This window comes from Cetorhinus maximus, chromosome 3, assembly GCF_964194155.1.
Source record: "Cetorhinus maximus chromosome 3, sCetMax3.hap1.1, whole genome shotgun sequence".
Classification (NCBI taxonomy): Eukaryota; Metazoa; Chordata; class Chondrichthyes; order Lamniformes; family Cetorhinidae; genus Cetorhinus; species Cetorhinus maximus.
Genome location: NC_135881.1, coordinates 124,183,725 through 124,197,807, shown reverse-complemented (window position 1 = coordinate 124,197,807; position 14,083 = coordinate 124,183,725). Strand labels below are relative to the sequence as shown.

The following is a 14,083-nucleotide window of genomic DNA, read 5'->3' as shown; positions in this document are numbered from 1 at the left end:
TTGATCTGAGAAGTGCTGTGCAGAAGACTGGAAAATGCAGCATGTCACTCATCTATCCTGCCCTGATGAGGTCACTGAAATTCTTGTGGCACTCAGCCCATGAGTTAGGTCACAGGTCTGCCATGATCTCATTGAATGGCACAGAAGGCTTGGGGCGAAATGGCCTACTCCTGTTGTTCACTTCCTCAGCCACGCCTTCCTTGTTTCTGAGGCAGACTTCTTCCTCCCCTTAACTGGGAACAAACTGTCTCTGCAGACCCTTATAGCCTGCAGCATGATGTCCAGGGATAACTCAGAATCACAGGGCAGCTTTCCCTTATTGAGAGTCAATCATCCGAGTTGCTGTCTCACTTACCAGTTGTAGAATGGTCCCATCTGTTTCTTGATAGGATTCCTTTAAATATTGAAGCTTCAACGGGCAGGTGAAAATTGTGATCACACCCACCTGCTTTAAATGGCTGGGAAACCTGAAAGTAGAATGCTAATATCGTGGCTCAGTTAAAGAGCCACTGTAAAATCCATTCCTTGAAGTTCCAGGTTCCTGACCTGTTGCTGACCTCCCCTGCAGTGAGTGGCTCTAAATGTTACAATTCACTCCACTGCATAGCAGTGCACGCTGTTGGCTGCAGCTCTTCCTATAATGGCAGAATGAGGCTGGGGAAATAGAAATTATCTTACAATATGCTATATTTTATGTATTGTTCTAAATTGGCCCAGCCTCATTATATTGCAGATAATGGTCACCACTTCTTCCAGCTATGACATTTACAGTAAAAATAAATTCTTTCACAACCTCTGTAAGCTTTCAAAGGTGTCTGCATCATGAAGGTAACTATAAAGTAGAAAGTGTAAGTATTACAAGTATTACTGGTTATTCCAGGCACAAGAAGCTTAGGTCAATAAATCATACTGAGTACTGGATCTAGTGGAGAATGGAGAGTGTTACAGATTTAACTGCTTGAAAAATCACATCCTGGTGGTGTATCCTGCCCACTTGTCAACCCAAATCATGAATCTCCTTGTACTAAGTGCCTCAGGGAGGTTGCTGCAGCACCAAAAAGGAAAAAGAGTGGCCAATAGTATGCAAAGATATTCAAGATAGAGTTTACCTGGAGAAGAAATAAATAGTTATATTCAAACTCCTACAGTAGGGAGACTGGAGTTATCAGCTTTAGAGAGTTTAAAAAAAAACAAAAGTGCTTCCCTCCTAATATATGAAGTCTGCATGCTATGTGTTTTTCCCAGCCAAGAGCAGGTTAGAAAATTATCCCAAAACTTCCATCAATGTTGCAACAGGCTGTAGGTTATGACAGATACAGTGGCTTCAAGTTAAGTTTCCTTCTCTCTCTCTCTCTCTGTAGGGAACACTCATCATAGTCCAGACACACCAGCAACATAGGAACAGGAGTAGGCCATTTCGCCCCAAGCCTACTCTGCCACTCAATGAGATCATGGCAGATCTGTGACCTAACTAGGTATACCTGCCTTTGCCTCATATCCCTTAATACCTTTGTTTAACAGATTTAAAATGAACAATTGATTTACATCAATTGCCATTTGAAGAGACTTCCAAACTTTACTAGCCTTTGTGCATAAAAGCGTTTCCTAATTTCATTCCTGAAAGATCTGGCTCTAAATTTTAGACTATGCCCCTAGTCCTAAACTGCCCAACCAGTGGGAATTGTTTCTACCTACCCGATGCATTACCTTTAATATCCTGAAAACCTTGATGAAATCATTCCTTAACTTTCTAAAAACCAGGGAATACAATCATAGTTTTTGTCATCTCTTCACATAATTTAACCTTTGGAGTTCAGATATCATTCTGGTAAAACTACATTGCAATCCATCCAAGGCTAATATATCCTTCTGAAAGTCTGGTGCGTAACTGATATTAAAACAGACACAACGTGCTGAAGCTCCAGGTACAAACTCTGATCCTAACAATCTGTGGTACATTTTCTTGTGGTATTTTAAATTTAGCATGATTATAGCAAGTTTGCAAATAAGTTAACCAGATAGTTACCTTCATGGTTTTACTGAACCACTCAGACAACAGTTGCAGAGAACTCTCCGTCCTATGCTTAATATTATTGAACTCCTGTAGTTTACTATTCCTCCATTCAAAAAACTGATCAAACGCTTCATTTGAGTTGTGCTCCACTTCATAAGGGCCATATGCAGCATCCAGTGAACAAGCTAAAAACTAAAGAAAAATGCATGTCAATTATCACATTGTGGTTTTGAACACTTAGCTTCACTTCATTATTTTTATTTACAAGAGATTGCAGCACACTTGTGAATTTTCTAACTGTAATCATCTGGAAGCAACTATCAGATTTGTACTATAAAATGTGGCTTAGATTGATATTAAATCCGAAACGAAGGTACAGACTATAGGATAATTTTAACTTTCAGCAATAGTGTACAATGGGTGATATGGAATCACCTGCCCCTTTATAGGCCCCACTTGATTTTCAAAAGACAAGTGAGATGTATAATGGGGTGTTGATCTGAAATTGTCCATTTTACACTAGTCCAAAGTTAAACTGACCCTGTATACAAGTTCAAACTTGGTTAATGTAAATGCTGGAAAGAAAAATTGAAATCTTGTTTTGTTTAAAATGTACAATAATTATTCACTTCACTGAAGCATTTAATTTTTGATTTACACAGTGTAAAATATATCCAGTGCACATGGAATGTTTTTCAGGTTTGAATGCAGTTTCTCAATTCTTTAAATTGGTGATAATAGAGAGCAACCATTTTGCTTTAATAGGAATCTTATATGAACATGTTCTTGGGGATCTGTACAAAGTTAAATAGAACAATCCACGTTGAATTATAAATGAATTATCTTATTCATACAATGAAACCCATATATTGGGGATACCTAAGGGACTTGTACCAGATGTCCTTTATGTGCTGGTGTCTTTATTTTCAAAATGGTCATTCTATGCACAGGAAATCAGATAAGCCAAATATTCCAGGATCAGCTTTATCTTCTACAGCACTTCTTTTTTCACCCTCATGCCTAATTCCAGAGCCCTGTCAGTGGGATTTGATTTCAGTTCATTATCTGTTGTTGGATTTTCTAATTTATTGCCATCCCAGCATCCTTCTTCATCAAGTGAGGGCAGGCAGCTGCTGCAGGGCCAGAATGTCTGGTAGATCCCAGACAAATTTGGTGGGGTGAGGGGGTAACATCCTGCAGACTCCTATCCAGGACACCTTCCCTCCATGTGCTACAAGCTACTAATGTTTGAAGTGCTGGGAGGTTGGATAGGGAGCTATTGGCAATCCATCAGCATCCAACAGACTGGTGAAGTAGGGCTGCCAACTCTACTTGGAGGCATTCCTGGAGGTTTGATCACATGATGTTCTGACCACAGGTCATTTGACATCACAAATCATCACATGAAACTACAAATATTATTGGATTTACTTTACAACGGTTGGATCCCATGTAGCTGAGAATATTTGTGGTTTCACACCAGCAGCTGTTGTATAAGTTCCCAAGAACCAGGAGGCCACCAGGAACAGGTGAAGCAGAAGGGAGGCTAAAAGAAAAATCATTCTCCCTCTCCTCCCAAGCTCTCATTCTCCATCTCTGTCCCACGGACCACATTCTAGTCTCTATTTCCCCCAACTCGACTCCCCAGAGCTTCAGCTCTCAGCACCATGAATTCAGGGGTTATGATTCCCAGCTCCTTGCCCCCGACCAGCATTTCCTGGATTTTGTGTAATGAGGATTTTTTTTTACCCAGCATCCACTGTGGAAGAGAAGCTCCTCTATCCCTGGGATAGAGCTGTGCAAGCATTCAATCCCAGAGATTTTAGTCAGGGGTCCTCTTTCACTATGTATGCTACATAGAGATCTGCATTACACAAAAGTTGTTTTTCCCATCTGCTGCCACCTGTGATTTACCCACATGTCCAGTGTTTCAAATGGGAAACCGACATTGAAGGCTGTTTGTAGTTCATAATTTGGAAGCGTCTGTCATTTCGAGCAGCAGTTTATAACTATTATAATGTAAATTATTTGGGGCTGTCGGTAAATGTCTGTTTTTTTCAGATATCTATTTGTACAAATCTCACTATGAGAAATGATGAGACATAAAATGGCCAGTTTCCTCATCATAGGCAATGCATAAAAATACACATGCACATTTTTGCATTTTCTCTCTCCATAATTTCCCTTCCTTTCTAATTTCATCTCCCCCCTCTAAATCGCAAATCAGTACATGGGCAGTAGCTGGAATTAAGTGTATACTGTTCTACTGGACCATCCCCGAACTGCAAACATCACCTCTTCCTACCCCCAGTCATGAAGAGATATTAATGTCTATAGTGTTATTGGAAATTATTTTTCAAAATAGAGTTTAGTGGTGTCTGTGTATGCGTGTGTATTTTAACTGGATTAAGGCCAGCTGGTCGAGAGGCTTTGATGCATAGAAAGAAGCAGGTTTGAAATGGTAATTAGATGAACATGGGGAAGTTTAGAAACAAAACAAAAATAGAAATACCTGGAAAAACTCAGTAGGTCTGACAGCATCTGCGGAGAGGAACACAGTTAACGTTTCAAGTCCGTATGACTCTTCAACAGAACGAAGGAAAAATAGAAAAGAGGTGAAATATAAGCTGGTTTAAGGGGGGGGACAAGTAGAGCTGGATAGAGGGCCAGTGATAGGTGGAGATAGCCAAAAGGACAAATAGGTGTTGAAGGTGGTGATATTATCTAAGGAATGTGTTAATAGATGACATTAAGGGTAGAAAGCAGGATGAGCAAGGTACAGATAGCCCTAGTGGGGGTGGGGTCGAAATAGGCTAAAAGGTAGAGATAAAATAATGGATGGAAATACATTTAAAAATAATGGAAATAGGTGGGAAAAGAAAAATCTATATAAATTATTGGAAAAAAGGGGGATCGGAAAGGGGGTGGGGATGGAGGAGAGCGTGCATGATCTAAAATTGTTGAACTCAATATTCAGTCTGGAAGACTGTGAAGTGCCTAATTGGATGATGAGATGCTGTTCCTCCAGTTTGCATTGAGCTTCACTGGAACATTGCAGCAGGCCAAGGACGGACATGTGGGCATGAGAGCAGTGTGGAGTGTTGAAATGGCAAGCGACAGGGTCTGGGTCATGCTTGCGGACAATTTCTCCTTAAATTCCTCTCATTTCCTCCAAATAAAAGGTCTGGCTATGGGTTCCCGCATGCGCCCCAGTTATGCCTGTCTCTTTATGGGGTATGTGGAACATTCCTTGTTCCAGTCCTACTCCGGCCCCCTCCCACAACTCTATCTCTGGTACATCGATGATTACTTCGGTGCTGCTTCATGCTCTCGTCTGGACCTGGAAAAATTTAGTAATTTTGCTTCCAGTTTCCACCCCTCCATCATTTTCACATGGTCCATCTCTGATACTTCCCTTCCCTTCCTTGACCTCTCAGTCTCAATTTCTGGTGATACACTGTCCACCAATATTCATTACAAGCCTATCAACTCCCACAGCTACCTCAACTACAGCTCCTCACACCCCACTTCCTGGAAGGACTCCATCCCATTCTCTCAGTTCCTTCGCCTCCGTCGCATCTGTTCTGATGATGCCACTTTCAGAAACAGTTCCTCTGACATGTCTTCCTTCTTCCTTAACCGAGGTTTTCCACCCATGATGGTTGATAGGGCCCTCAACCGTGTCCGGCCCATCTCACGCTCATCCGCCCTCACACCTTCATCTCCCTCCCAGAACCATGATAGGGTCCCCTTGTCCTCACTTATCACCCCACCAGCCTCCGCATTCAAAGGATCATCCTCCGCCATTTCCGTCAACTCCAGCATGATGCCACTACCAAACACATCTTCCCTTCACTCCCCCCCCGGGTGGCATTCCACAGGGATCGTTCCCCCCAGGACACCCTGGTCCACTCTTCCATCACCCCCTACACCTCAACCCCCTCCCATGCAACCGCAGAAGGTGCAACACCTGCCCCTTTACTTCCCCTCTCCTCGTCGTCCAAGGGCCCAAATACTCCTTTCAAGTGAAGCAGCATTTCACTTACACTTCCCCCAATTTAGTCTACTGCATTCGCTGCTCCCAAAGCGGTTTCCTCTACATTGGAGAGACCAGACACAGACTGGGTGACCGCTTTGCGGAACACCTTCGGTCTGTCCGCAAGCATGACCCAGACCTCCCTGTCGCTTGCCATTTCAACACTCCACCCTGCTCTTATGCCCACATGTCCGTCCTTGGCCTGCTGCAATGTTCCAGTGGAGCTTAACGCAAACTGGAGGAACAGCACCTCATCTTCCGACTAGGCACTTTACAGCCTTCCGGACTGAATATGGAGTTCAACAGCTTTAGATCATGAACTCTCTCCTCCATCCCCACCCCTTTTCCGATCCCCCTTTTTTCTAATAATTTATATAGATTTTTCTTTTCCCACCTATTTCCATTATTTTTAAATGTATTTCCATCCATTGTTTTATCTCTACCTTTTAGCCTATTTTGATCCCTTCCTCCCACCCCACCCCCACTAGGGCTATCTGTAACTTGCTCGTCCTGCTTTCTACCCTTAGTGTCATCTATTAGTACATTCCTTAGATAATATCACCACCTTCAACACCTCTGTCTTTTTGTCTATGATATCTTTTGGCTATCTCCACCTATCACTGTCTTTCTATCCAGCTCTACTTGTCCCACCCCTCCTTAAACCAGCTTATATTTCACCGCTTTTCTATTTTTCCTTAGTTTTGTTAAAGAGTCATGGACTCGAAACTTTAACTGTGTTCCTCTCCGCAGATGCTGTCAGACCTGCTGAGTTTTTCCAGGTATTTCTATTTTTGTTTTGGATTTCCAGCATCAGCAGTTTTTTGCTTTTAGGAAAATTTAGAAACATAGGTGTCAAGGGGGAAATTTGCATTTTTAAATAAACTATTCAAAAGGCCGGATGAAATCTTGTACCTAGCTAGAAGATATCAAGCAATACGTTTATTTTTTTCAGCTTACTAATAAAATTGGTGGAATCAAAGGATGTTAGTGTTAGAAGAGGTAAAATTAAAAGCCTAGTGATACAATGGAAAATTTACATTCAAAGACAAAGATATGTATAAAAGGAGATTGTGTGTAAAAGAGAGGCATTTTAAGATCCAACAAGTGTGTGAAGCCTCTCGCCTGTTAAGCCTCAAGTCTGTCTGCATGGACCCAGAGCTGAAAGAAACTCAGTTTGAATGCGACTGTCCAGGTCATGCTTTGCCAGGTGTCCCTTTAAATCGAAGAGATTTACTGTTGCCTTAACGGGGATGTAAGAGAGATTAATTAAGGGATTTTTGTAGTTACTATAGTAGTTATTTTGTAGATATATGTATGTGTTTACAATCTTTCTTGTATTAATAAATGTTTAATTTAGTTTTATAAAAACCCTCTTGAGACTCGATGGTCTTATTTCTACTGAATTCAAAGCCTGCATCTCGAAGCATACAAATTGCAAAAATGGTTTATGACAGTTGTTTCCCACTCCAAAAGCACACACAAGAGATCCTGCTTCTACCAGAACTTAAAATATGAACACGTTTTTTTCAGATCCTTTCTGAAGGATAGCAACTCTTTTCCCATAGGGACCTGATCATTAACTTATTTGGAGGAGGAAAAGAAATGTAGCACAATGGTACTGTGTATTGGAGCTGAATAGACAGTGAAATTTAAGATTGTCACTTTAACCCCAGCTTGCCGAGCTCTGTCTTTAAGTTAGTGGAGCCAACAAATTCCACTAGGAGGGTGAAGAAACATGATCAGCTCATCTCCAGGCAATCTAAGTTAGTGCTGGTTTAGCAACAGCACTGGGAGAGGCTAGGGTTATCTCATTCCAGTAATGCAGATTAAGCAGTATGAGAAGAATAAGAAAGCAAGGAAATAAAAGGCCAAAAGGTCACTGATTGCAATATGCAAGCATTGCAGCTTTTTATTGCATTTTGTGTTATATAAAATCAATGCATCCTTGCATCACTCATATCTTTGTAAATCCAGTATATGTTTTCCTATTAAATGTTAATAAGCCAAGTAACCGAGGAAATGGCTGTTGCAACAACTACCACTTTCAATTAGCTTTTCAGCACCCACTGAAGTGGTAAATTAGCACTCAACCGTTATTGCTCATTATTAATACTACAGAATCTTATGCTTGGAATCAGCTGAAAACAAAAAATTCTAACCTTTAGAACATTCACACGATCCTCAATAGGCAACTTGTCTACTTCAGAGATAAACTCCTCTGCTGCAGCATAAAGTGTGCTGCGCATTTCATTTCGCTTGTCCATTAGGCTGCGCACATCATCCTGAGAGTTATAATCAAAATATGCCATAAATATTACACACAATATATACAACTACAGTTAATTGTCTCCTCACAATGACTTTCAGATATGGACTGTTAAAATAATTTTGGAAAACACACAGAGGTAGAAGACATAACACTTCCAAAGCCTTTGCAACAAACGTAATATGTATTTCATTCTTCGCTTTCATAAACTGCATAGGTAGTTTATTCACTGATATCTGCAGTACTTATTATACTCCATATAAAATCTTCAGTGGTATTCTCATTCTATTAATTGGTATCATTAAGCACTCCAGCTTTACTGTAGCTCGCCAGTCAATGAACCAGGCATTTGGATTCTGAGCTCAACACAATGGCCCAGATCTTCCAGTCAGTGGCGGAGCAGGAGCACATGCTAATGGCCACGTAGTTATGATCCACACAGGGAAGCCGTAAACTAAATTTAACAAATTACCCCTTAAATGAAGAAATTACTTACAAAATTCCACTTTTTGTTGCTTTTAATTTAACACAAATCAGAATCAGTGCAAATTACATGAGTTAACAGGAAAATGATACCTCAAATAAAGTTAATTTCACTTTAAATAGTTAATACAACAAAGATACGTCTTATGCAACCACAAGCACACGCATCGCTCCCTACACAAATGTGACACCACGTGCAATCTCAGTCTTTCCAACTCAACATCTGGTACAGAGCATCTCTCATTTTCCCACTCAATCAATTCGACCCTGGAGTTATGTTCACCAGTAGCTGTATTCCATCCAAGGTCCCTGGATACGGTCAGTAACGACAAGGTACACATCTACAAACCCTCTTTCTCTCAGGTCAAGTCAGTCCTGACAGCGTAACTGTCCAGAGTTCCAACCAACAATACCCGGTTCACAACCTAGTCTTACGATACAAGCTCTCAGCTTTCCACATGCCTGAGGCAGTCATACCGCTTTGAAGATTCAGTCCCTTTCAGTTTGGTTGTTTATCACTTCCCCAAGAGCTTCTGGAATTCTATTTTTCTTCTTCCTGTCAAACAGAAAACTGACCATTTTGTAGAGAACTCAGCTTACTCCTGATCACACCAGGAGTTTGATAATTGTGTCCCTGCTGCAGCATTTGTGTGTCTGCACCTGGGTGTTGATCACCTTCTGCTTCCAGCTTTCCTTTGTGTCTGCCAACCACACAGCTTCAGTCTCAACTTCCTTCCTGTTGGTTTCCAGGTAGAGGGTCGCCAAGTCACATGGACCGGTATTTATTATGAAAGGAAGTTATACCTCATCCCTATACAATTGATGTAAACTCTTAAGTCCTGTTCAAACATTCTTAAACAATTACAGATTCCCACAGACATTTTTAAAAATTTACAAATTTTCTTTACTGTGCTGCTTCCAGGTCAAAAGGTTATTGCAACATTTAAAGCTACCAACTTATCTTTTTACACTGGGCCCTTTGGACTTTCTGGGCCTGGCTCCAGTGACGGGCAATCTGGGAAGGCCGAATGGCAAAGTGCAATTGAAGTGAAGCCACGTCCCCCTTTCTCATCATGAACTGAAGGCATACCCCTCAAAGTTTGTCTGCAGCTCACCAACTTGGCGGTAGTGTTTTTAAATGGTTTTGTCACCCCAGACACTGCCAAGCCTCCTGCTCCTCTGGCCCGACGATGCTCGCCCACCCTCCCTCACCACCCCACCCTGACAATGCTTGCCCTCCCTCCCTCACCTCCCACCCACTGCCCACCACCCCACCTGGGCAATGCCTGCCCTCCCTCACCTCAACCCCCTGACAATGCTCACCTTCCCTCCCTCAAACCCCAACAATGCTCGTCCGCGCTCCGTCACCACTCCCGACAATGCTCGCCCGCCCTCCCCCACCTCACCCCCTGACAATGCTCGCCCTCCCCCACCTCAAACCCCAGCAATGCTCGTCCGCGCTCCATCACCACTCCCGACAATGCTCGCCCACCCTCCCCCACCTCACCCCCTGACAATGCTCGCCCTCCCTCCCTCACTTCAACCTCCCACCAATGCTTGCCCTCCCTCCCTTACCTCACTAATCTTTTGAGCTACATGGACTTTCAGGCCTCACCTTATACACAAATATCATATAATGGTGAACAGCTAACTAATTTACACACCAAACGGGAGGTTTTAAATACCAGAGGTAGTACCACATAAATTTCAAAACCTCAAAAAGCTAATCAAGGGAAACCAAAAGTTGCGTTGAAAAGTAGAAATAACTGGCCCATAAAAAATAATATTCTTGGGTTTAAAAATCAATTCTGCCAACTGAGTGGGTCTCATTAAGTTATTCAAAAATGGGACAGGGGACAGCATTATAAACAGATACCCTGATCAGTATACAACAGCACAAACATGTTTAATCATTAAAGAGCTTGTATGTAATACTCAATATTACACAACAAGTTTCTAATCTCAAAAGACTAGTTCTTGGGAAATAAGTCCATTCTAAGATAGCTGTCGGTCAATGGGAGCTATCGACCAGAATTTGCATTTCACACAATAAATTGGAAAGTGCAACAAAACATAGACATAAGTAAATAGGTAAGAAAGTAGAATGCGACAAAAATTTCTGTTTCAAGCATCTTTTTGTTTCTTACCTCCCATTATAAAATGCTAATATATTAAACAAACACAAAAATGCACTGAAGTGGCTACTAAGGTCATTAAACATTCGCTTGTGAAAATCATACAGCCTTGCATGGGAGGTTTGCATAGCAGTCACTTAACGAGTGCATTTGTGTGTTATTTTAATGTATCAGCATTTTATAATGGGAGGTAAGAAACAAAAAGATGCTTAAAACAGCGAATTTTTGGTCTCATTCTACTTCTAAATCTTTCTTACCTATTTACATATGTCCATGTTTTGTTGCACTTGACACCACAAGCTCATTCATTTCAGTGAATGAATATTTTTAATTATTATATCTTTGGGACAATTAAAATGCATAACTTCATCTCTACCATATAATTCTATCCTCTATCACTTATGCTGGCGATTCAACCACAAATCCATTATCAGTCTTTTCAGCATTTTATTCAATAGGTCCTGAATTTAAGAGCACAACTTCAGTTAACGAGTCCCTGCTCCAATGAATCACTTCTAAAATTGCAGGTTTGGTTATCCAATAACCTTCTTTTACTCTTGTACAAAATGCAGAGAATCCGCAATGACCAGAGAAATTCATGCAAATAAGGGCCAAATTATCCAACACAAGACCCTGCAGTTGGAGATGCACATCCACTGTATGTTCAGCATGCAAATTAAAGCTAGACATTAAAGAATGGTTAGATTCTGACCTGGATAGAGGGTATTTCTTAAAGCTAAACTTAAATTCCATAATGTCAAATTATAGTTGCACTTCATGTCATGAAAACTGGAATATGTTCTACAATTACCAGATTTGATAGAAAAAGATGATAAACAAAGAAGCAATGGGGATCAGACTGCATTTGGAGGTGTACAGGCCAAACTAATCATGCCCAAGAATTTATCCCTACAAATGTATCTGTTGATAGGATTACAGCAAAATTGCCCCTATAAACTTCAGTTGAAGAGTTGTAGCAGTTGTACTACAGGCTTGTATTCAGAGCTGAAAGAAAAAGTCTTGGCTACCCTCAATTTTTGAAAGATTGGCTGTTTTCAGGGCAGCACAGGAATCTGCAAAATAAGCCTGTTTAAAATATCAGAATAACACTATTCAGCAAGTTCAATTCATTCATTCATTACTTTTCCCACTGAAAAGCAGCAGCTGCATTAATGAACTCCCCCATTTCATCACACTGCTAGATCATCTAAAACACAGGGAATTATTAATGGCATTCATAAGACCATTTGGGCTCCTAAACACAGCGAGATAGAACTTTTACCTAGGGTGTCAGCCTGACTCTGAGACAGAGGCCTGAATCTTCCGAGATCCAGAGCAGCAAAATTTAAAGTTACTGTTGCACCTCAGGATCCTGCAGAAGTCCAGCGTAACTGAACGGAGCATCAAAACTGACGCGCCCCCCTCCCCCCCATCACCACCCCTACTACCCACCCGACTATCCACTTCGACCACAAAGACTTGAGAACTTTTAAAAACTTACCCAAATACGACAGCTAATGATGTCAAAAAGGGGGCATTGTCCTCTCTTCTCCTGTGCTCACTGGTCTTGCCCTTGGAAGTCTACGCTGACCCATCACTGCTGCAGCTGGGATTGGAAGTCCCAGCTGAAATAATGGTTGGGGCACAGAAAACTTCGCAGTCAGCGGCAATGAGCGCAGCATCAATGCTGTAAGACCTTGGTCAATACTTCATGGATTCAAACTCCGCTCCAGAGATTTTAGCACATGATTTAGACTGATGTTTCAGTGCAATATCAGAATGTTTCATTGTCTTTCAAATGAGACATTAAACTGAGTTGACATAAAAGATTCCACAGCAGTATTAGAAAAGGAACAGAGAAGTTTGCCCAGTAAACTCACTAATATTCATTTCTCAATTCACGTCACTAAAAATAAATAACTGTCATTTATCACAATGTTGTTTGTGGGGTTTTGCTGCACACAAATTGGCTAATACATTTCCCTATCTGGTTATTGTCACCAATTAATGGCCTCTCAAGGGTTTCTTCCTGCCTCCACTGGTCCCGCTGCCGGAAGACCATCGCACCCCCCACCCCTCCAATCCCTTACTAGGACCTGCGTGACTGACCCTGGCAAGCTCAGCCCAAGTTACTGACACTCCAGGGCCTCCTCCATGCTGTACTGGTCTGGGCCCTGCTCCAGTCCCAACAGTGGCCACTGCTGTCAGTGGCGCTGTTGGGACAAAAGAGCTGCCAGCTCTGTGATTAGCCAGAAGTTCTTGGAAGCAGGATCCTTGCCCTTAAAGGCATGGAAGCCCCAACAGCAGGCAGTTAACTGCCTGATTGCCACTGAAGTCAGTCTTCAGAAAATGGCCCCGGCAGGGTGGCCCCCAGCTTTCAGCCAGTGGACGGACCACCGCCACAGCCAATAAATTCAACCCACTGTTTCCTCAGAGGCTACCAAAATGACCATTCATTCGCTCCAAAAGAAGCCTTCAAAAACATCTGTAAAATCATCCCATCAAAGCTGAGAGAGAGGCAGTATCACTGGCCAAGCAAATATGCAGAATAAATACAATCTTACGCAGATAGAAACAATAGTAAACTCTTCTATGATTCTCTGAAAGCAATTTTTGGGTCCAGAGGCTTCCAGAACTACTACTACTCCTCAGCGCTGAAGAAACCACATTGATTACAGACACAACCAAAATCTTGCAGAGATGAGCAGGACACTTTACCGATGTTCTGAACTGGCCCTGAATAATCAATGCTGAGGCAATGACCTGCTTGTCCCAAATCGAAGTCAGCATATCACTTGCTGACACTACTAACAAAGCTGAGATCATGAAAGCTATCAGTCTCCTGTTGAGCAGTAAGACACCAGAATCAGATGCAATATCAGGTAAAATAATACCAGGAGGCACAATACTCACTGACAAACTCACCAAACTATTCCAGGCAATGTGGAAGCAGGAAGCCATTCCTCAGGAATTCAAAGATGCATCAGTTGCCACCTTCACAAAAGGAGAGAAAACTACTGAGGTTTCAACACCCATTGAGGAACCTCCCTCCTGTGCACTGCAAGAAAAATACTTGCACGAGTCCTGCTAAACCATTTGACACTACGGCCCCTAAATTACAGTCTCCAGGGCGTTATAACTGGATAGGG

At 41.9% G+C, this 14,083-nt stretch overlaps 1 protein-coding gene across 3 annotated transcripts in view; it reads right to left on the bottom strand.

Annotated features, from left to right (window-relative positions):
• Positions 1-14,083, bottom strand: part of stk31 (serine/threonine kinase 31) — a 130,384-nt gene that overhangs the window by 53,682 nt on the left and 62,619 nt on the right. For all 3 annotated transcript variants that reach the window (XM_078538899.1, XM_078538900.1, XM_078538901.1), the window contains exon 11: positions 8,210-8,332. In XM_078538899.1, the coding sequence (XP_078395025.1) occupies positions 8,210-8,332 (123 nt within the window). The remainder of the gene's footprint in view (positions 1-8,209; positions 8,333-14,083) is intronic.